Below are 23946 nucleotides of genomic sequence, written 5' to 3'. Positions count from 1 at the left end.
ATATAGACTAGTATTACAATGAATGGGGATCCAGTTCTTGAACCTTCTGAAATATTAAGCTTTTATGAGGTTAGATAACACCTACGCTGGATAACTTTCCTTCTGTCTGCATGTTGACTGCTGTACCAAAATTTGACATTTTTATCAATTATGTCTATTTGTTTTGATCACACATTGTTGTCAATATAAGGGAATTTTTAGGGACTGTCATACAAGCGAGAGGTTTAGCTAGCTATAAAACCAGGTTCAGGGCAAAATTGTCTACAAAAGGAAATGCATGTTCCAAGACAGGAATATGACAATTGTTATCTATTCCTTTGATGTGTTTGCGCTTTTAATTTTGCCATTTCATTGGGGGTCTGTCCTTTTTGAGTATAACTCAGGGTTTGGTATTTTTGAGATTTCACTTTTAGTGGGTATTTGAAAACCTGTTAATCACAGATTTAGGGTCAGACATAGTATTGAGGCTTATCAACCACTGCAGGCTTATTTTGCCAATTTATTTAAAGTATCTTTGATAATTGGCGTGGTTTGCTTGATAGCTTTTACCAGTTTATGGAAATTATCCTTACATTTCAGAAAATGACATATCCTTTGGTTGCGAAAAGAGAAGACCATTTTAAATATAATAGTTTTACACCTTCAAATAAAACAGCCCAGAAGAAAAGTGTCGTAGTTTCAGTAACTACAGAAACCACATTATACTCATTCAAAACCCTGCCTCCATCAACTCTTGAGATGGTGTTACCAAAAACAGTACTGTAAAACAATAATTTTCTAAAGAAAAAGAAAAACAACATATGTTTAAAATAAAACTGATCTTGTGATGTTTATTTTATGTATATCTCAAAATTTATTCAAATGAAAATTTTAAGTCATTCTTTCAATTCAGTAAATATGTTCTAAAACATTTCAAGACTTAACTTAAGATGTTACTATGAAGTGTACTGAAAATGTAAAGAACCAACAACTTTAGAAAAATATCCAAAGTAGCAAAGCAGCTGTAATACTGTTACTTAGAATTTGTTTAACAAGAAAGTTTTATCATTCTTATAAAACAACAACTTCTGTATACATTTGATATAAAAGCAACGGAATAGAACAATATAATATAAAATATAGTGATAAAAATATATTCTTAATATATTCATATTGCAAACAAATAAACAAATAATACTGTGCATGGAAGATAAAAACAGCAGATTAACTAAAACTATCACAGCTTCTGAAATACTGTCCACAAAATACTATGGAACGAATAAGATTCTTTATACATCTCTCAAAAAAATATGATAAAAATATATTATACAAAAACAAAACATACAAAATACTGATATTCAATTTATAACCAGTAACAATGCCACATACAAAAGGAGATTAAAAAGTAAATCACAGTGTCCATTGAAGTGAGATTTAAGTACAAACACAAAAATCAAAACATTAGATGAGACAGGAAGACATTCCTTTTTTTCACAAAAACTGGAATGAAAAACAGGATAATCATTATGTAAGCAGATAAATTCCTGGTTTTCTGAAGTTTTCCCTATATAATTGATCTATAAAGCAGATTTTTACAAATTGTGACAGGTACCATTTTACATATTTTTTAAGGGGAGTCACAACTGCCAAATGGTGCTAAAGTTATAGTGAAACTTGTTTATTTTTTCATGATGAAACAATGCATATATCCAATTATAACCCACAAAGATTAAAAAGCAAAAGCAACATAAATTGCAGTTGGGATTTGAACAAGGAGTAAACTAACTTGCAAATGGTAAACCAGTCAAGGCAGTGGCTGTCATTGTACAACTCCAAACTTATGTGTGGCAGTGATTTCATAAATCCATTTATATAACATAGTTTTCTCTAGACAGAATCTTTCTCATTATTTATAGTACAGTTCGTTTCTTTATATTCGACTTAAATCAAAATTGTGTTCCAGGATAATATCTTAATTGCAAAAAAGTATGTTGGTTATAACAAATGCAATTTTTTCAATCTTAAAATGTAAATAATTATAAACTTTATCAATTACACATAAATAATTTTATCAAATTAATTTTGCAGTATTGGAAAAAAAATATTCAATTCTACAATTGACACAAATGCAAGAAAAGCACCCTTTTCTAGTTCTTTTTAAAAGTTCTTATAATATATTAACAAAGCACTTGAAAATGAATATTAAACAAGCTATCTACTGGTTAAAAGCTTCTCCAAGTCTTCAGAAAAATAAATTTTCTATGCAGCCGTCTTGTTTTTCTGAAAATAAATAAATTTAGTTATAATTAGGTACTTCCTTCTACTTCTTGTTAGGGGGATTTAGAATCAAACTATATTTTCTATAGCCATGTGTGTGAGTGCATTCTAATACTGATTTAAAAAACTACAACCAAATCAGAAAAGTGATTTAAAACAATAAATCAATTTGAGCATTTAAAAATATAAACATATATATGAAGGTAAAAAGAACAAAACAATGAAATAAAAACATGTTTTACATAATACTGAATGGTTTATAATACATTTAAGTAATCACACAACAAATAAATTTGATGAATCAAAATAGGTGTCAACTTCTAGATATCCATGGGGGCATATAAATATTTCAGTTAACTTTTCAATACCAATCCAGATTGGATCAAAATCCCCCATTTGTCAAAAAATGATACCGTTTTCATGTTCACTCATTTTAAACTTTCAGTGAGAGTCCTTTTTCCCCATTTTTTTCAATACCATTCCTGATGTGATCAAAACCCTCTTTATATTTTCACCCTTTATAAACAACAAGTGTGGAGCACTTCTTCTCTCAGAAAAGTTGTCACCTATGGGACCAACAAATAAAATTATAGAAACACAAATAACATTATATGTTATAACAATATGAAATAATATTAAAATTAAATACCATATTTCATTGTATATGTAAATAAATGAAGTGCATGCATACAAAATTAGTTTCTCAAATAAAATTATATTACAGTACTCATGTTGCAGTAAAAGTATTTGTTTAAAGAATACGCCAATACACCAATACCATTTATTGTTTATTGTTTTATGGGTATCTAAAAAGAATACCTTTTTTATGATAGTAAACTGAATGGGATTAATGCTTATCCTTGTTTGCAATTTTAAAATGTTATAATTTTTCAAGTTTTTTAAGTATATATAACAAAAAGGTACAATTGGGCATGATATAATTTTTCAAATATGTTGTTCCTAAGATTTATTTTCTTCAGATTCAAAAACTTTAAATCCAAAGAGAGGCACTAACTATTAAGACCCATCAGAAGCATCAATATTTTTAGTTGCCTGCGAATACAGACAATGGGAGATCAAACTTTAAAACTGGTTAAAAAAAAAAAATTTGCATGTCACAAAGCACAAGATTTATGTTTTTAACTAGGACCCTTATCTTTCTTGTGTATGGAACAAATGCAAGTCTTTTTAGAATTTCTTGTGACAAACCAAAAAAGTTTTGTGCTTTTATACGTTTTTTCTCAAGTTTTTCTCTTCCACAATAACAATATTAAATACACCTATCATACTTTTTAACTGGTAACTTGCCTGAAAATGTAGAAACCTTTATTTTGAAATATTTATGCAGAACAAATAAATTAAATCAAAGAAATAAACAAATTAGGAAATGTAACAATAAACTGGTCTTTAGGGTAAATTCAAAAGGGTAAAACAGGGAAATAAACAAGAAACTGTAATAAAACAGGAATAGAACTTGGATTATTTTAAATCACCGCAATGAAAGGGTGGATATCGCACTCTTTATGACACGATCACACAAACTAAAAATTGTCTAATGAAAATAACTTAACACCACCACACAGAACTACTAAGATATTCTTGTACACAACTAATAAAAAAACAAACTGTAAACATTCATTCTGGATGAAAGATTTTTTCCTCATTTTTTGAAAGATGACAAACATAAACAATAAGAAGTAAGAAATTTGCAATACCAAATTTGAATTCTTTCTAAATACTGAATAATGTCACGCAGCTAAATGTGAAGCTACTAGACTTATTGGGTTCAAATGAATGAACAAATATTGTGGAAATGTTTTAAGTCACTAGCAATGATGATTAGCTAAAAAATGCAAGTTGTGTGAAAAATTTGTGTACATTATTTGCTTATTTAAATTCACTTTCAAATTATGATGTGATGGAATGGATTTTTACATGATAAACACATAATATTGATTGTTTACAATTCTGTCATAAAAAATTAAACATAAAACAGTGTGGAGTGTTGACAAGCAGTGGGTTGGTTGGTGCAGGTTATATTACTGTAACGGCTCGCTGGGACGCATAGTCTCCTCTAGGATTATAGTTCATCTGAGTTTTAGTCCTTTTCATGTAACTTTCTGGTTTTTCAGGTGGTACAAGGAAGACTCTGTCCTCTAATCTAACATCTTTAGCTCTTACTCTTTCTCTGTGAATGAAACATTGACAGTTATTTTAAGAAAGCAAACAAATTCAAAGCAAAACAATTGAAATTTGGCCACTTTATTCAATGATTTCCCCCCACATGTTAAACAATTAGTTAATCAGTGTCCTTTATTTCTTTAATCCTTTAACCATCAAATTAAAATCAGAATTATGAAGTGCAGCCATTATTGAACTATGCAAGCTGGGAAAACATTTTCAGCAGGTGTTGTAAGACTTATAATTTATACAGGTTGATATTGGTTTATACTTGTTTTTCTTCAACCATAGGTGTTTAGTCATACTCTACAAAATCATTGATGCACTAAAAAAACAACCCAAAACAGTGAAACAAAACAAAAAACAAGAAATAAATACAACTTTATTATTAAAAACAATATAAATTATCATAATGAACATCAATTAAGTTTAAACAAATAAACATTAATTCAAAATGATTTTTTCCTGGATTTTCTTTTGTTTTTACCACTCTTCCGTTTGTGTGTCCTGCAAACAAAATGGCTCAATTTTGACTGACTTATAGAGATTTAATACTGATTCCTTAGATTGTTAAGCTGTAAAGGGCATCAGACTTTTAGTTGGAACTTTTAATGAGAACTAACGAAAATCAAAATCAATCTCAGTTTCTAATTCTATATCTGACAAGGATAGTAAAAGATTACATTTCTATAAAGGTTATAAGGAGTAAAATCAGGGATATACCATTTAATTTTGCTTTGGTTCTTAAAATAATCCACAGTCGGTTTCAAATGTGTTTTTTATGGCTTATAAATTCATTGATCAAAGGGAACACCAAATTCACACATAAGAACTCAAGAATTGCTTTTATGGTGGCTTAAAAAACACCGCTACCACTCAGATTACGATTCTACCTTGACAGGTAAGTTTGTATCTAGCCTATAAAATACTTATTTAGCCTTGAGAATTGAAAGGTCAGTTTATCCCATTCATACAAAAGAAGTTTACCTATGAGGTTCAGAATGGGGTTTACAGAATAGAGAATACATGTAATAGCAACAAAAAATAATAGAGAATATAGAAAATGAATATCAAAATAAAGAAAAGAGAATAATTTACTGCATTGCAAAAGTATAAAGAATAACTGTGCAAAATAAAGGGTTACTTAGGTAACTGTAATGCAATACTGATAATATAATCATGATCAATGTACATAATTGATAAATAATCTTGTAACAGAAAGACTAAATTGGAAAATCATTTTCATGAGAATTTTACAGAATGAGTTATTTTAAGGCTATTAAAAGAAAATGCCCTAAAACTTTAAAGAATACAGATATTAAAAAAAACCATCCAGGTCCTCATGTTATTTACATTGTCAAAATATAGGCCACACCATTGTTATTCCAAGAGTAATCTAGACATCTAGTCAAACTGGTTTTTAACTAAAGATCTAGTCAAACTGGTTTGGTATAACTGACAGTTTGCTCCTGCCCTAGATGTCTATTTCACAGTGACCTTATGTGTTTGTGCTTAGAGTACATTGTACTGTCATATTTATTGAGTTTTTTGTTGGGACATGACCTTAACATGCAAAACAGTGGCTTGAGATTTAAATTTAAAAGGAATCAATAAAATCTTAGAAAGTTTATTCTATATGAACTTATTTTAGTATAATAAATTAATATTTGGAATTTTATATCCTGATTGATGATTTTTTTTGGGACAAAGATGTTTTCTTCATTCTAATTCACATATAATTATTCAACCTTCAATTCACATTAAAAGATAAAAAAAAATTTCAGCTCTCTTTTAAAATATTTTGCAACTTAATTTAATAATCCGTTAGAATTTGGTGTAAACAAAAAACAAGAGAACCTGCAAGCATAGTCTATTTCTATTAAGTCAAGCCGATAGTTTTTTTATATCTGAAAAGAAAACTAACACGAAAAAAAAAGGGTGAAAGTAACCCCTAAAATTCAACATTAACATATTTTAAACAATTGAATCAAGCAAAGTTTAAGCATTGGGCAGAATATAGGGTTCTTTTGTACTTTAACAATATCACAATAACAATAAAGTGACCTTAATGTTGGACAAGGTAAATGGCATGAAGCCAATTTTACCAACTTCTTTTGTATGAATGGGATAAACTGACCTTTCAATTCTCAAGGCTAAATAAGTATTTTATAGGCTAGATACAAACTTACCTGTCAAGGTAGAATTGTAATCTGAGTGGTACCGGTGTAATTCAAGTCACCATAATAATGCAAGATTTTTTTTTAATATTCAAACTTTATGATACTTACTGAAGGAATTTACCCATAGCTAGAGACAATTTTCCTGTTTTTGATTTGAACACACTTTCAGTGCCATTACGATGCTGTGCTTCGTCAAACTTCTGTACATCATAACGACCTGGACCCACAGGGTTCTGAAATCATAGAAAGATAAATTTACTCTTTTGTGCACCACCATTTTACCCTAACAATTCTTACAATAGTTGTCTCATTGGCAATCATACCACATCTTCTTTTTTATATTTTTTGCAGGGTTTGTTACTCCTGCTGTGTGGATTCAGTAGAATGTGTCCCCCTGCCTGTAGTGTATGCCCTTATATTTTTACAGTTAGGGGTTTTTTGCTTGTGAGAGAACTGTCTACTTATTCAATTATCATTATTAATGATCTATTTCTTATACCTTATTTTTGTTGATAGTTCTCTTTGGCAATCATACCACATCTTCTTTTTTATATTACAAATTGGGATTTGAAAAAAAAATTCAGCAAGCCTGACCTTTTTTCTATGTTGCTTTTAATCTCTTGCAATTATAAATAAAGACATTCAAACCATAAAGTAATCAAGGACAAGAAATAGGTCATAACATTATAAAAGCATACATTTGTAATATGAGTTCTGTTTCAGGACTGCATCTTCTAAAGTGTGGAACAAAAAATTGTTCTAGTTGTGACTATACACTTCATTTCTAAAATAGCTCTATTTTCAAAACAGCTCAATAAACACTGGTAAGAAAGAATACCTATATTTAAGAAACCCACTCATATTCTCAAGCAAAATACGTGAAATTCTTGAGTTAATATGAGTTCTGTTTCAGGACTGCATCTTCTAAAGTGTGGAACAAAAAATTGTTCTAGTTGTGACTATACACTTCATTTCTAAAATAGCTCTATTTTCAAAACAGCTCAATAAACACTGGTAAGAAAGAATACCTATATTTAAGAAACCCACTCATATTCTCAAGCAAAATACGTGAAATTCTTGTATATTTATCATATTTTCATGTTCAGTGAAATTATACAAATTATTGTACTTACAAAGTTTTGGGTAAAGAATTTCTGTGAAAGTTTGTCATTTCTTTTAGATGTAGATAAAAATCCTGGAGCATTAACTGATTGTGGTTTAGATAGCTCACCAGGCTCATAGCGACCTGGACCTGGAGTATTCTGAAAAGAAAAGATAAAAAAACTCTATAAATCTTGAACATTCTATTTCCATTAAAATGAAGGTGTCTAAAAGCAACTGATAAAAAAGAATTATTTCTAAAGCCTGTAGTTTAAATGATATATTTTTTTAAATGATCTATTTTCCATGCATATGGTTTTCAACAAAATTCAAACTTTCTTTGTTTTCATTTCAATGAATGTCCAATATACTTATATATAACAAACTAATATGTAACCATTTATTTCAAAGCATTTTATTTATGGAAAAATTACAAACTTCTTAAATGTCAGCTATTCTATCACTAATAGTACACCAACATTCTCAACAGTCAAGATCAAAATGTCATCAACTAAGACATGCTTATTGTTTACCTCTTCTTTAGGACATTGCTGAAGGGTACTACAAAATATCCTTTCTGTTGGAACTTTTGGAGTTCTGTCCACTTTACCAAATTTACCATGTCTCTTTCTGTGTATCGTTCCCCAATCATCAGCAAAAGATCTCAGGTTATATTGGCCAGGACCAAGATTGGCTAATTTCTAAAAAAAAAAATCATATATCTATACAGCTTCATTTAATTCACTTCATTTATTTTATCCTCATGTTTTGACAGAAGCCTGAGAAGGTCTTTTAGATCAAAATATTATACTGCCATATTTTTCTTCTTCTCTTTTATTGTTTTGTAGGTGCTTGTTTTATGTTTTTTTAAATTTTAAATTTCAATTACCGTAGCTTTGTACCATTTTCTAGTTCTTTATCTAAGTAAATCCTACATACATTCTATATAATGACCTTATATAAGACAGATGACTCATCATTTTAATTTTTTCAGACTATAAATGCTTATGTATTATTTAAAGTATGTCAACAAATATTCTTCATCACATTTATTTCTTTCATCTTTCTTAACATTCCTGCTGTAAATTGTGAGATTTTGTCTGTAGTCATATATTGGGTTATTTCATACCTAAGATGAAAGTGCTAGAATATAAAAATTGATAAGAATTTTTAATATACATACTGGTGCAGCAAAATGACCATCTGAAATTGGTTTATTCCTATCTCCAGAAAACAGATCATACGGTCCTCGTAAACTGGTCACCTTTCCAGTTGTCTGATCAGCAAAACTTTTAAATTCATAGGTACCAGGACCAAGTTGTGAACCCTAAATTAATATATATAATAATATATAATAAAAAAATAAACAATATACATATATTAAAATTAATATACTGTGGATTCATTATTCCTGAGGTATCCATGAAAATACAATTTTTCATCAAATAGTGAAAACTGGAATATACAAAATAAATGATTCTTTTTTAAATGTTTCAAAGTAAAAAAAATACTAATAACATTTTACCATTAGAATATTTCTTAAGGATTTTTATTCTCCTTTTTCGTTAACTAAAATAATAACTGCAAAAATACCTCCCACCCCCCTCCCCCCAAATTAAAAAAAAAAGTAAGTTGTACATTGCTTTCACAGCCCATTTACAAATTCTTCTTTACAGATTTTCGATAGTTGTATCTGTTAGAATCTTAAACTTACTACAGTTGGTAGATTTCTTTTTGATGAAGATTTAGCATCTAACATTCCGATTGTGCTGGTTGATTTTTGTTCTTTATCTTCCTTGGCAGCATGTGGGACACCACCATCACCATACGTTCCTGGGCCTGGTGTGTCAATCTGGTAAAAGTAAAAATAATATATCTCACTAAAATATTGATGTTTTCTTCTTTGTGAATAAACTAGGTCTGTTTTCATTAGCTTTTATTTTGACCCATACCATAACAAATGGAGCAAGTGTTTGTATTTGTTAAATGATTAACAAAATCATGTAATTTGACTGTTGATCACTGTTTAAATGTTAATTTTTCGCTGCATTTAAAACAATGGTGGCCTGTGGATGATTGCTGTTTTTTGGTCGGGCTGTCACCTATTTGACACATGCCCTGTTACCATATTTTATTATATAACTTTTTCTTTTACATTTTCATCTGAATAATTCAAACTTTCTCCTTTTTCAAAAATGCATATATTTAAATTCAAATATAACATTTTTTACTTTCATAACAAAAATTTATACTTACAACAGTTTTTTCTCTGAATCTTTGTGAGAGAGTTTGACATATTCCAAATTTACTTCTTGGTTTTTCATCTGATGCCTCGACAAAATCTTTGATATCATATGAACCTGGACCCAGTTTCCTCACCTATAACAAACAAAAGATAACAAATCTATATCTTTTTTTAAGGTTGGAAAAATATACTAAAATCTGTCATTCAAAATCTTTTTGTTATTGCCTACAATCAGTACAAAAGCCAAAATAAATGTGATAGTATGGATCATACATTGTTAGATGCTGCATAGGGGCAAGAGGTTTTAAATAAGTTCTGAGTATTAATATCATCCTGTAATTTTTTTTTATAAATAATTTGAAGAGAAACAAATATGGTTGTTGAGGTCCTTTGACTATTGATAAGAGTAAACTAGATTTTGATGATCAAGATTTTGTATTTCAACTTTATTACACAAACTTAAAAATTTGACTCAAGTGAGGGGATGAACAATTCAATTGCTCCTGAAACCTTAAAAGTGGAGGAGCAATTCCCTCCTTTGCCGTCTTTTCTGTTGCCCTTAAACACTTGAGTTGGACATTATGATATTGCTATAACATTACATCTAACGCTGTGAACCATGAAATCTAGGTCACACTATTTTGGACAGTTTGTTTCTGATTGAATTCTGTAACTTTAAATAACACTGTGGTATATCTACATCAATCTAACCCTTTACATTTGTAATATAAACCTGAGGTAAGACAACAAAGATTTATATACAATATATATGTCAAGATGAAGGATTAATAACAAAAATGTTGATTTATAATACAAGTACTTGTAGATCATTGCCGTAAATATGTTAGATGGTATTCTGGTTGTTACAAAATTCTTCAATACAATGAAAGGGTATAAAAATTCAAGTTATTGTATGTTATAACCTGAAATATATTATTACGGTTCTACCAAGGCCCTTCAAGTTCATCAAAATCAGCTTACCGGTATAAGATTATTTTTTTTTTAAATGTACCGGTATTATTATATCAATGCTCATCAAGACAATTATTGTCTCCTATGTACATTTGTAATAAAATATTTATATTTCTATGTAAACTTTTTCTACAAAGAAATACCCAAGTCTTAATTTTAAATAAATAAATCAATCACCCTACATCAAGCTACACGAAACCACATAAATGTTTAATTAGCTAACAACATACATCATTAAAGTGGTATAAATGTTTTATTAGCTAACAACCTGTCATATTAATCAAATACTGTTAAAAGCTACGTAGATCAATACAAACTAAATAACTATTATTGATTGATGTATCTGTTGTGTTGTAATATTTAATACATAATTCAGTTTTCAATCTTTCGAAATACTTGTAAGTGCAATGTATCATGGCGTCCAGGCTTTTAACTGGTGGAGAAAGCTATAGTACCTTGAAGAACCACTAACTTTTGACAGCAAAACTATCCCTTCTCGTCAAGAAAGATCTGAGTCTAACATTTTTGCCATGAGCAGGGTTCAAAAATTAAAATCTTTGATTGGAGATGAAGATGAATTTATAAGGTCGCTGCCAATGAGGTCCCTTAAAAGTTGTGATAGTGGAGAAAACCAGAAGGCCAAAGTACATCACTAACTTATATACAATTTACTAACAACCAATCAATTGTTTATTTTTTTTATCATTGCAAAAAACATGATAGCATAAAGTATGATAATATAAATTCTTTGAGCATTATTTGTAATCTCAGTCTTTACAATTTCAGCAATGGCATATATATTAATCTAACCTTTTTGTCCATTGCTAACAGTTTAAATCAACACTTACATATTTCTGAATTGGCTCAAATTTTTTGTAAGTGACTCAGTTGGGAATCATAAGAAACATAAGTGGTCATAGCAAATAAATTCTGTCAGCTACTATATACAATTCAGAAATTAATAAAATTTTTGGTGAATGGACAGAATTGGGAGATTATTATTGAGATTTCAAGAAAAGCTGCTTACAGATGATATCAAAATGCGAGTTCTCATTATTGTGATACTCTGACACAGGGTCAGAGATGGGTCCGATTACTTTCAATGTAATTGATTAAATTACAATTACTTTGTCATTTGTACGATTAAATTAAATTAATGATTACATCATTTCTGAAAGTGTCTGATTAAATTAATGATTACATTGGCAAAGTAATCATGATTACATCTGATTACAATGAATAAAAAAAATAAAAAATTGCATGATGTGAATGAATAAAGGTTCGATATATAACTATAGCATTTTTTAGAAAGTATTGTGTTTGCTATATTATAAAATGATAACTTCAAACTTCATCTATTTAATAAACCTCAAAAGTTCACTTCATACATACATGAAGATTGTGTCACTAGTTACGACACATTGCACTTTATCATCATTAATCTCTGAATTATTTGACTTCAATTGAATTATAGCTTTATAAAAAGCATTTGCTGTTTGTCTTCTGACATATTCTAGACTTTAATTTATATTTGTTTCAAGTTGCAGTTTATGGGAGTTAAAATATGGATGAAATTGTACCAGTTTAATCAAATTGTAAACAAAATATAAGAGCTAAAAATCATTGCATTTTACATGTCCAGTCTAAATACATACAAAAATTTGTTTATTTTAAACAAGATATGTGTCCAGCTTTTAATTAATTTTGTGCTAATTGAATAAATTATCACATATCTGATTCATCTTTTACCATATATATTGTCCTACAATATATACTCAGTTGGTAATTGCAATAAAAACAAACCTCAATTGGTTTCCTACCTGTCAATTCAAAGATCACAAAAATCACAACATTAACAAAAGATTATAATTTTAAAGGGTTAAAGAAAAGTATTACCGGAACTTGAATATAACAGTTATTATAAAATATATATATATGTACATATTTAAACTGTGAATATATGTACAATATCTTTTACTAAGGCCAGAAACATTGTAATATATGTCTCTTCTTAGGCTATTGATGACTTTTCAAAACTGTAACAGTTTATTTTTACTGAAAGTATACAAACCAATTGTCATGTTTAAAAAAAAAAAAAAAAAAGTAAACCAAACTATCTTCAATATAAATTGAATAAGAATAACAACAAGTTTCCTTTATTGACCATTAACACAGTTTAAGATTTTTTTTATTGTAATCAGAATGTAATCATTAAGTAATCAGGATTACAGGGTATTTTGAAATGTAATTGATTAAATTAAATTACATGTAATCAGATTTTTGGCTGATTAATGATTACAATGATTACTTGAAAAATTATAATCAATTACAGCTGATTAAGGATTACAATTACAATTACCCCAAGTCTGCACAGGGTCACATAATTAAATACATCACAATAATTTTTGAATTTACTATATATAATACATATGTATGTTGGCCTACAACTAAATCCATATAGGCGTCTTGTTTAAATTTATCATACTGTCTGAAATCCCTATGTAGAAAACTTCACTTAGTGGGGGATACAATGAAATATAACATTCTACAATCATCATAAATACCAAACAAAAAAATGTGATACTTTCAAGGTAAAGATCTCTTAAATCAATAAAATTTATTAAAAGATATATAATGAAATTTACTTAGAGAGTAAGTACTTTAAAATCAACAGTACAGGATTTAAATAAAAGCTTACAAAAATAATGTCTCAAACACCTTGTACATTTATATTTAACAAGAAAGCTTCTTTCACATGTTGGTTGGGTACAATTAAAATGTTTCCTTTTTTTGTATACTTTTAATTTATTTCTTTTCATTCCTTTTATTTACTTAAAATAAAAACCAGATTAAATTTTTCAACGTCCACTTAAAGTTAAATACAAATATATATCTATCTTCCATGAATCAATAAAATCATAAAACTTTAAAATCCACTTGAGTTTATCAATGTTATTACTACCCAAGGAGAAAGTAAATATACATGTATATGGAGTAAATAAAATTTGGGTACGTCTAGACTGTCAATGTTAAGAATAAAAGATTATTTATTATTCATTTTTAACAGGCATGTCATTTGATGTGATACATGTTTGATCATTTAACACATTTAAACCATATTACAAATTTAGTTACTATGCAGTAGAAAGTGTAACTTTGAAAAAAAAGTCTTATGGCCATTTATTAGACTGTTGGTTTTCCCATTTGAATGGTTTTACACTAGTAATTTTGGAGCCCTTTATAGCTTGTTGTTTGGTGTGAGCCAATGCTCTGTGTTGGAAAGCCATACATTGACCTATAATGGTTTACTTCTATAAATTGTTATTTGGATGGAGAGTTGTCTCATTGGCACTCACACCACATCTTCCTATATCTATATGGTGAAGCTACATGTATATAGATGCTTATTCATAAGACAATAAATCATTCAAGACTAAGGAAAAGGACATTAAATTACAAGAAACTAGTCATCAACACCGTATCTCATTGGATTGTCCTCAACACCCAAATTCTACCATCAATCAAAGGTGCTAGACACTAAAATTCAAATTCCCTGTTTCAAAATCTTATGCATTCTGGGTAACATTTTTAAAAGCTAACACCAGAATGTTGTGATTGGTTTAAAACATACTTAACAATGGAAGTTCAACCAATGATGTAATGTTATTTTAATTTTGGTGTACGAACAGTGAGATTACCCATAGTCCTGTAGATTCTGAACAAGTCAGATTTATTTTTCCAAAATACCATAACTTACCAGCATCCTCTTCATTTCCCATTGATCTTTATTAAGGAGGTGAGGTAATGCAGCTAATTTTTCTACTTCATACTGTCTAGACCACCCAGGTCCGTCTGCTCGTAATTCAACAGACTTTTTACTAAAACCACCATGGCTGACATCGTAAGCTCCAGGCCCAAGCTTTCTTTTCTAAAAAAAAAACAGTAATTTTTAAAAGACAATTGTAGACAACAAATTTACAAATATTCTGTATTATATACATTTAATTACACCTAATATTTTTCTAAAACAAATTAAATTCTTATTAATGTATGAATTCCAACCTTTCTTTATTTGTTTCTAAATCAAAGACAAGAAATATCTTCATTTTTTGGCATAAAAAAAACAACCAAGGTTAGCATTGATGCTGTCTCGCACATTTCGTTCAAAACCAGCATTTTACCATTAGTTTCTCTGTGATAAATGTACATTCAAAATTAGCAAGATTAAGCTTAAGCAGATTCACCTTGTCTTTAATATGTCCAGAGATGTATTCAGGAAACTGGTATTATATATGTAGTAAAATAGGTACATGTATCATATATTTTTTTTTTTTTGCTTTATAGTTATCAGTAAGTACTAAATACACGGTATTTTCTTTTTCTACAGTAAAGTACTCACAAGTTCATCTGTAGAATATTTATCATATGCAATTTCTGTAAAGGTTCCAGGATATTTACTTTTTGGATGAACACCAGACACGTCAAATCTGAAACAATTCAAAAAGAAATTAAGAAAGCTTAAATGTCATGACCATATGCTTTCAGTGAAAATGTGTACTGCATCAAAATATAAAACTTAGTAATTGACTCATTTACAACTGTAATAACTGTGTCAGAAAAACCAAACACAACAAAGTTTTGTATGATATAGGGATACTAGGTGTAAAATACACTAATCTGACACCAATGCATACAGTGACCTACACATTTTTGTTTAGAGACCAGCTGAATTTTCTGGCTGTGTTGAGGACCTATTGGTGGCATTCAGCTCTTTTCTGCTCAATGTTTGGGATGTTGTGTCTTGACATATTCCTTATTTCAATTCTCAATTTTATTAATAAGTTAAGCATTTAAATCTGTGAAACGTGAAAAAACTGTGAAATTACAAAAAAAAATAAAAAAATCTATGGATTTAAAATAATGCACAATGTAAACATGGTAAAAGAATTAACAAAAGAAGACTATTTCAAAATTAACAATTTATAAACTTTAATGTATAAATTCATTAAATTACATGATGAAAATTATTAGCTTTGGCATACTTCTTTTATAACACACAGATCTTTAACTAAATGTGTGTTATAATAGAAATTTGATAATCATTAAATTGATGACAATAGGTAAATTATAAGACATAAATGTACAAAATGTATCAAACAATGCAATTTAAAACACCTGTTATATATTTCAAATCTGCCTATCAATTAATTCTTCTTATCATTAATCTGATTCAATAAAAAAAAAGACTGAAATAAAATACATGTAACGTAAAATAATCGGTTTTTTAAAGTATGTTAACCAACTTTTATATGAGAAAACTTTATTCTTTTACATCAGAAATTAAGCTAAACATAATTTACAAAAAGGTACATGGATAAATGATTTCAAAAATTAATAAGCATGATAAGTAACCATAATTAGGCCATTAGTTTTCTCATTTGAATTGTTTTACATGTACATTGCCAATTCGGGGCCTTTTAAAGCTGACTGTGCAATATGGGCTTTGCTCATTGTTGAAAGCCGTTTATTGACCTACAAATGTACATATAGCTGTTAATTTCTGTGTCATTTAGGTCTCTTGTGGAGAGTTGTCACATTGGAAATCATACCACATTTACCACATCTTCTTTTTTTATAAATAATCATAATTCATGTATTTAAAACATTTGCAAATTGACGCAATATGATCATTTATCAAATAACTTCCTTTATTCTCATTAAAAAAGGAATGTGTCCAAACATGTACCGGTAGTACACAGATGCCCCACTTTATGGACTATGAAATTGGTGTCAAAACTCTAAGTTTCTAGTTGATTGGACTTCAACTTCATCAAAAACTTTAACCAAAAGCAGGACAGACAGCTGCAGATGGACTGAAGAATGAATGACAGGATGCACAGACCGAAGAAAAAAATGCCCCTTGTATGGGCATAAAAACATGAAGGTTCTTTAAATAAATAAATATTGCAAATGAAAGAAATTCATCATGATTTGGTGAAATTGTAGTTGTTCCAGTATAGAAGAGAATTTTTCAATTTTTTGTTCTTTTAAAGCAAAATGAAAGTCCCTGGCTTGATACATGATTTACATAAGTTACATTTTAACATTGCCATATAAATAATTATGAATCCAAATTCAATTTAAATAGTTCTTTCAAAATAAAAATTCTGGACTTTTACTTTTGGCCAAAGACATGTAAGATGTGACCAAGTCAATTACATTCAATTGCAGAGTCTGACTAGTACATGTAGCTACTAGGTATATATAGGAAGAAGAAATGTCAAAAAGAAAATGAATAATAACTATTTAAAATCCTTCAAGGTAATCAGGTCTTCTATCATTTGGATCCACCTCTTAATCATAATAATTACATTTTTGTACGATGCCTTGAGAGGCTATTCTAATTATGCTGTGAGGCCTTCCAACGATTAAAATTGCCTTTCTTTCAAGACTTCATCAATCATAATTATTTGAACTACCCATTTTAATACTTGATTTTCCAATTTGTACATTTAGCCAGAATAATTTAACTTGTCAAATCAAATTCATGTCACAATGTCCTAATTAAGACATGCTTCCCAACACCACAATAATTCAAACTGGACATTTTGTGACATGGAATGAAAATTTGAAAAGTATTTATCTTGTTTTATGGTCAGATCATCATGAGCATGTGTATTTGTAATAAGAATGCTTTTTAAATGGAAACTGTGATGCCCTACGGTAATGCATTCTTAAGAGAATGAAAACCCATATGAAGATACATTATACATGTAGTTTACACCAAGTTCACACAGAAAAGAACTTAGTCCTAATAATTATGATGTTTTTCAAGGGTATCTTACTTTTTTTTCTGTGCACCTTGGCTATAATACACATAAATGAAGAAATAAATGAAAAATGAACAATTTTATGCCTGATTAATATAATTCCAAGGCCTTCCGTTGGCACCAGAAGCAACGAAGCAGCACATCTATTTTGGATGGGCAAATATTCACTTTTTGATAAGGGATAAGCCACGGTCCCAGCTTTTCTGGCAATACAGCCGTTGGACGTCAGAGTAATCTTGGACTATCATACACCTTATCATTGATATTTGTCAGCAAGTACTGGACATCACACAGGTTTCTGTAAAATTTTGATATCAAAATACAAAATATCTGACGCCACTATGAAAAAGTGATTGTTCTATGACGTCAATAGACAACTTTTGAGTTCAATGCATTTCCGTCAAAAACTCTGGTTTTAGTGAACGTCTTTTGTGCGTTTAGGGGCGTCATCACTTCCGTTGCAATGTTGAGCGAGTGGTTGGAAAACTATAATTCTATATTGTACGAATTATTAGGCAAATTGATTTCTCAAAATTGACAATCAGCACTGCTGTCATTAGGGAATTGTCATTAAGTACCTACAGAACAACAATTATATCTAGTTTATACTGCACAATGACGATCACTAACACGTTTGATGATCGTTAATAGTGCAGGGATACAGACGACCCCTATTATCTGGTAAATGACCTCATAAAGGCGCGTATAATTGACGAGTTTTTTCCAGTGACGGATGATTTCGAAAGTGGTCTATTGTTCAAGCAGTAAAGATTCTCAGGTCAGCTGGGAATAGCAATAAGTGTATTATACACCTTATCGCTAATAGGGCTCTTCACGATTAGTTAGGCCATATTGGATAGGGGCAGATTTTTTAGAAAGAGGTGGAAATAGTATGAAAAAAGTAAAAACACAAAAATACCGAACTCCGAGGAAAATTCAAAAAGGAAAATCAAAAATCAAAAGGCAAAATCAAAAGTCCAAACACATCAAACGAATGGGTAACAACTGTCATATTCCTGACTTGGTACAGGCATTTTCTAATGTAGAAAATGGTGAAAGTATGGGAAGTCCTATGTGTGTTTCCAAGCAACAGCTCTGTTTTAATGATGTGTTCCCGTATTTTTCACACCTTTTGTACATCCATTATGAAAATCTGCCCTATTTAATATGGCCGAACTAGTCCAAATAATTATGACGTCTGGCAAGGCTATTTTAATTTTTTTCTGGGACGCCTTCCTACGACCTAGGAAGGCGTCCCAGAAAAAAAATCAAAATAGCCTTGCCAAACGTCATAATTATTTGGACTATGGCCGAACTAACCGTGAAGAGCCCTATTCCGACTGACCTGGCCGCTTGAACCTTCGGCGCATGCAACAAACACTTTTCCATTGTAGCGTCAGATATTTTGTTGTTTTATGATGTCAAAATTTAATGGGAACCTGTGTGATATTCTGTAAAGGCAGACAAATAGCGATAAGGTGTATTTGGTTTAGACAGTTCTAACTCATTAGAATAATAAAAGTAAAAGAAAGACAAGACAACCGATTAAAACCACCCAGGGAACAATCCATTATAATTGTTGCTGCAGAATAAAGAAGTTTGATACAGTGCAACGCATAGCATGACAATAGCACAAACATCATCCTCCAGACAATCTGAAGGGTGGAAAATTAAATCATATGGATAAAAAAAAGTTTGCAAACTTAAATTGTTAACCTTGCAGTCTGTGTTCCAAATGGTGCACCGCCAAATTTCTTTTCAGCCATGGTTCTTTTTCACTTAATTCCCTTGTTTAGTTAGTTAAAGTTCATATTTAAATACTACATGCTCTTTATTTACATTTTCTTAAACGTCAATAAATTTGTACGGGAACTGGAAGTCAAGTTGTCAGCGGGAACGGTCACATGGCAACATGAAGCGTAGTCTCTAACCGTAACAAGAGCTCTAAATGATAATTTTAACATATTTTTCAGCTAGATTCAAATATATTTACTGTTTACATTGAAATATTTATCAATATAGATACATAATGTTATCAAAATTATAATTTAACACTTTGAAGATAATTTTACTTCAGATAATGATAACTACAGATGGATTCCGATTGTATAAGTAAATTCGGCGGGAAAGTTAAATTTTCCTTTGAAATCCATATTTTATTTTGAATTTTTTACCGTCACCTTAGGCAGCAATCATTTGATTTTTAGTTGCAACTGAGGGTGAAACAAATAACTTTTTTTTCTCAGGGTCAAAAACATTTTTTTTTTCTCAAAAAACTGCCCGGGAAACAAACTTTTGTTCTTGAAAAAAAAATTATGTTATTTTACAAAAGTGAAAACCATTGAGCGAAACAGTGCTTCTTGAGAAAGGTACTTTCCTATGCAGTGTCAATTTTCTTTATGTCTACAAGTCTCTGAAAGGTATGCTTAACCACAAGCAAGACTTGACTACAACGCAAGCTACAGTCAGTATTTCATTACTTTTCTGTAAAATGTACAACTAAATTCTGATATCTGAATATTAACCGGCCAAAATACATATTTAAAATCCTTATGAACAAGTTATATATATAAATCATGTAATGGTGAGAACAGACAATAGACAACACGTTGCAGAGAAGTTTTCTTTAAGACTTTGAAGACTCCTTTAAAGATCTTTAAATGTTTTTACAATTTTCTAATTGTTGGGCAATCCGTTGAAAGCAACTTACTTACTTACTTATAGTTACTTATAGTTGATTTCCAGTACAGGATCCCTCAAGGTTCCTCTTCACCAGACTCGTAATTTAATGTGTTTCTTATACTATTTTGACCGTGACTTCCGGATATTTCTGCTCTATAGTCATTATAGTATAATTCTTCGTCTGACCAATATTTGTCTAGTCGATTTTTGAATGCATTTATCGATGGTGACTTTGTTATTTTATCTGGTAGTTTGTTCCAGGTTTTAGCAATTCTAACAGAGAAAGAGTGTTTACGGATATTAGATTGGAATCTTTGATGAACTACTTTATTACTGTTGGTCCTACTACTACATCTTTGTTGAGAATCGTCTGCCTTTCTTAAAAATGAGCTAACTTCTTTGTCGTAGTATCCGTTCATTGTTTTAAAGGTTTCGATCATGTCTCCTCTTATTCTCCTATAGGATAATGTAGGTAAGCCTAGTTTTTTTAGTCTCTCTGGATAGCTCATGTCTTTTAGCCCTGGTAGTTGTTTTGTTACCCTTCTTTGGACACCTTCTATTTTGTCTATATCTTTCTTTTTGTATGGGGACCATACTGAGCTGGCATAGTCTAGGTGTGTTCTAACCATGGTTTTGTAAAGTGGCATGAATGTTTCTATTCCCAGGTATTTAAATGTTCTTCTAAGAACTGCGAATATGGAGTTTGCTTTGTTCACTTTTTCACTAATGTGGTTTTCGAATGTGAGCTCTGCATCAATGAGAACTCCAATATCTTTTTCCTCTTTAACTTGTGCTATAGGATGATTTAGTAGGCTATAGATTGGTGGATGGTCAGTGCTATTAGATTTCTTACTTATTTTCATATATTTGCATTTTTCTGGGTGAAATTTTAGCAGCCATTTGTCACTCCAGGATTCCATCTTATTAAGATCTTCTTGTAAAATTTGTCTGTCATTTTGTGTTTTAATTATTCTGAAGATCTTAGTGTCATCTGCAAATAGGTATGCATCAGAATCTACTTGGTCTGGGAGATAATTTATATATAAAACAAATAGGAGTGGTCCTAATACTGATCCTTGGGGTATCCCAGATGTAAGTTACGTTAGCCCAGTCTGACTCTTCACCATTCACTACGACCTTTTGTTTCCTGTCTTCTAAAAAGCTCGTTATCCACCCTACTATATCTTCATGAACACCTAGATTTTTGATTTTGGCTATTAATCTTTTATGTGGTACCTTATCAAAGGCCTTCATAAAGTCTGTATAAATGCAGTCTATGTCTAATCCTTGATCTAGTGCCTCTGTCCATTTATCAATCACTTCTAATAATTGGAGACCAGTTGACCTTCCTGCAATAAATCCATATTGCTTTTTAGAGAATAGGTTGTTCTTTTTCATATGCTCTATTATAAATTCACGTAATATATATTTTCTCCATTATTTTACATACTACTGATGTCAAACTGACTGGTCTATAGTTTTTGGCTAGTGACTTGTTACCCTTTTTAAATATTGCACTTATCATAGCATTCTTCCAATCGTTAGGTACGGTCTTACTTTCAAGTGATTGATTATAAATGATACATAGAGGTTTTGCCAATGATTCAGCGATCTCTTTTAACAGTCTGGGGTGTAGTTTATCCATCCCTGGAGATTTGTCTATTTTTAATGCATTTAAATGCTTCAGCACTACTTCTTCCTTAATTTTTTGATATGGCATATCATTAATTACTAATACAGGCGTTGGTGATGGTACCTCGCCATCAGGTTCCTTTGTGAAGACACTGGAAAAGTATTCTACTAGTAATTTGGCCTTTTTGCTGTTATCTTCTGTTTTATCTGATTTTGTGTCTTCTGTATCCAAATGTAAGTCCCCAATTCCTTCTTTGGTTTTTGTTATTGACTTGATATAGCTCCAGATAGCTTTAGGGTTTTCTTTAGCTTTTTGTGATAGATTTTTCTCATATTCCCTCTTCAACTTATTTACCCTACTTTTTACTTGATTCCTTATCTTATTGTATTCCTTCCTCACTTCTGGGTCGTTATTATTGGTAATCTTTTTTGACAGGATGTTTTTCCTTTTTATTTTATCTATGGTGTTCTTATCCATTGGGAAATTATTTTTCCCTCTACCGATTTGTTTCCTTTCTTTTGTTGGTATATACTTTTTGTCCATATCTTGAATTATACTTAAAACTGATTTCCAGTTTTCATTTATATCATTTTCTTTCTGTAATAATTCTGGCCATTTAATTTTATTTAATTCTTCTTTTATTTTTATGTTGTTTCCTTTACTGAATAATTTAATTAATTTAGGTTTGCTATTAATATTTGTATAGCAATTGAAGTCAAATTTCATGGTACAGTGATCACTTTTTCCTAGTGGACTTTGATATTCTAAATTTGAGACCATATTCTCCTCATTGGTTAAAATCAGGTCCAAGATATGTGGTGTATTGGTGCCTCTCCATCTTGTTGGTCTTGTAACATGTTGAAATAAGAAATTTTCTTGTAGATTTTCTAAAAATCTGTATTCATTACTTTCTGTACTATCACCTGGTGAATTCCAACTATCCCAGTTTATTTCTGGATAATTATAATCTCCCATTATTAAGATATGTGAGTAGCCTTTTTTACACGCTTCAGTAGTGAGTAAATTTAATTGTTTAGTGTACTCCTGTGATCTATTTGATGGTGACCTGTATATTAATCCTAATAATAGCTGGTCTGACTGATTTAAATTGATCTTAATAAATAAGTTTTCTTGGAATTCTGTATTCATATGGACCTGTGATGCGTCCAGTTGTTTATCTATGTACAATAAAAGACCTCTGCCTATGTCGACGTCTAGGTTTTTACCAAACATGTTGTAGTCAGATACCTCGGCTAAAGAATATTCTGAGATTCCTGGTTTATAACGATTATTTTTTGGTTTAACCTCTGTGATACCAATTATTTTTGGTTTGTCGTCTCTTGTTCGTACTATTAGTTCAGGCAGCTTGTTAAATAACTGATCTGCATTTGTGTATATACAGCTCAATTTGGGTAAAACTGTAAAATTATCTGTTTTTACATTTTTAAAAACCTTTTTACCATTAAAATTATTTACATCCTCTTTTCCTCTTTTTCCTTTTAGGAGTCTAGCTTCTTTAGTCTGACAACCTTCCTTGCCCAAGGTGGGCCCCTTACTCTGAAGTGGTAGTCCCCCGAAATCTCTTCCTCAGTTTGTTTTTTTGCTTGGTCCCATAATCTTTTCTCTTGCTCTCTTTCTGCTTGGGTTAGGTCGTTACTAACTCCCACTTTTGCGTATTTTGGATTTGTTTTTATGTAGTGTATGTTTCTGAATAAGGTGATCTTAGGCTCTGCACTTGGTAATTTTACTAGGATTGGTCTATTTAGTTTTTCTTTATTAAATTTCCCAAGTCTTTTAATTGTCTTCAAGTTTTCCTTATCCAATTGTATTTTGCAATCTTTAAATAGCTCATTTAGTCTTTCTTTG

At 30.2% G+C, this 23946-nt stretch overlaps 2 protein-coding genes across 2 annotated transcripts; both read right to left on the bottom strand.

Annotated features, from left to right (window-relative positions):
* Positions 1-803: 803 nt before the first annotated feature.
* LOC134700391 (ciliary microtubule-associated protein 2-like) lies at positions 804-19721 on the bottom strand. The gene is made up of 10 exons (XM_063561777.1): positions 19482-19721; positions 15335-15422; positions 14693-14863; positions 9975-10097; positions 9433-9570; positions 8902-9045; positions 8252-8419; positions 7751-7879; positions 6726-6850; positions 804-4444 (listed from the first exon to the last, which is right to left on the bottom strand). Exons 1-10 carry the CDS (start codon positions 19529-19531, stop codon positions 4291-4293), a joined length of 1290 nt encoding a protein of 429 aa, XP_063417847.1. The 5' UTR covers positions 19532-19721; the 3' UTR covers positions 804-4290.
* A 1734-nt stretch (positions 19722-21455) lies between these two features.
* On the bottom strand, positions 21456-21845 carry LOC134700417 (uncharacterized). Its single transcript, XM_063561813.1, has one exon. It carries the CDS (start codon positions 21843-21845, stop codon positions 21456-21458), a length of 390 nt encoding a protein of 129 aa, XP_063417883.1.
* Positions 21846-23946: the final 2101 nt, after the last annotated feature.

The sequence above is a fragment of the Mytilus trossulus genome, unplaced genomic scaffold (genome assembly GCF_036588685.1).
Source record: "Mytilus trossulus isolate FHL-02 unplaced genomic scaffold, PNRI_Mtr1.1.1.hap1 h1tg000138l__unscaffolded, whole genome shotgun sequence".
Lineage (NCBI taxonomy): Eukaryota > Metazoa > Mollusca > Bivalvia > Mytilida > Mytilidae > Mytilus > Mytilus trossulus.
Note: the sequence above shows the minus strand (reverse complement) of the source record. Positions and strands in the feature narration are given on the sequence as shown.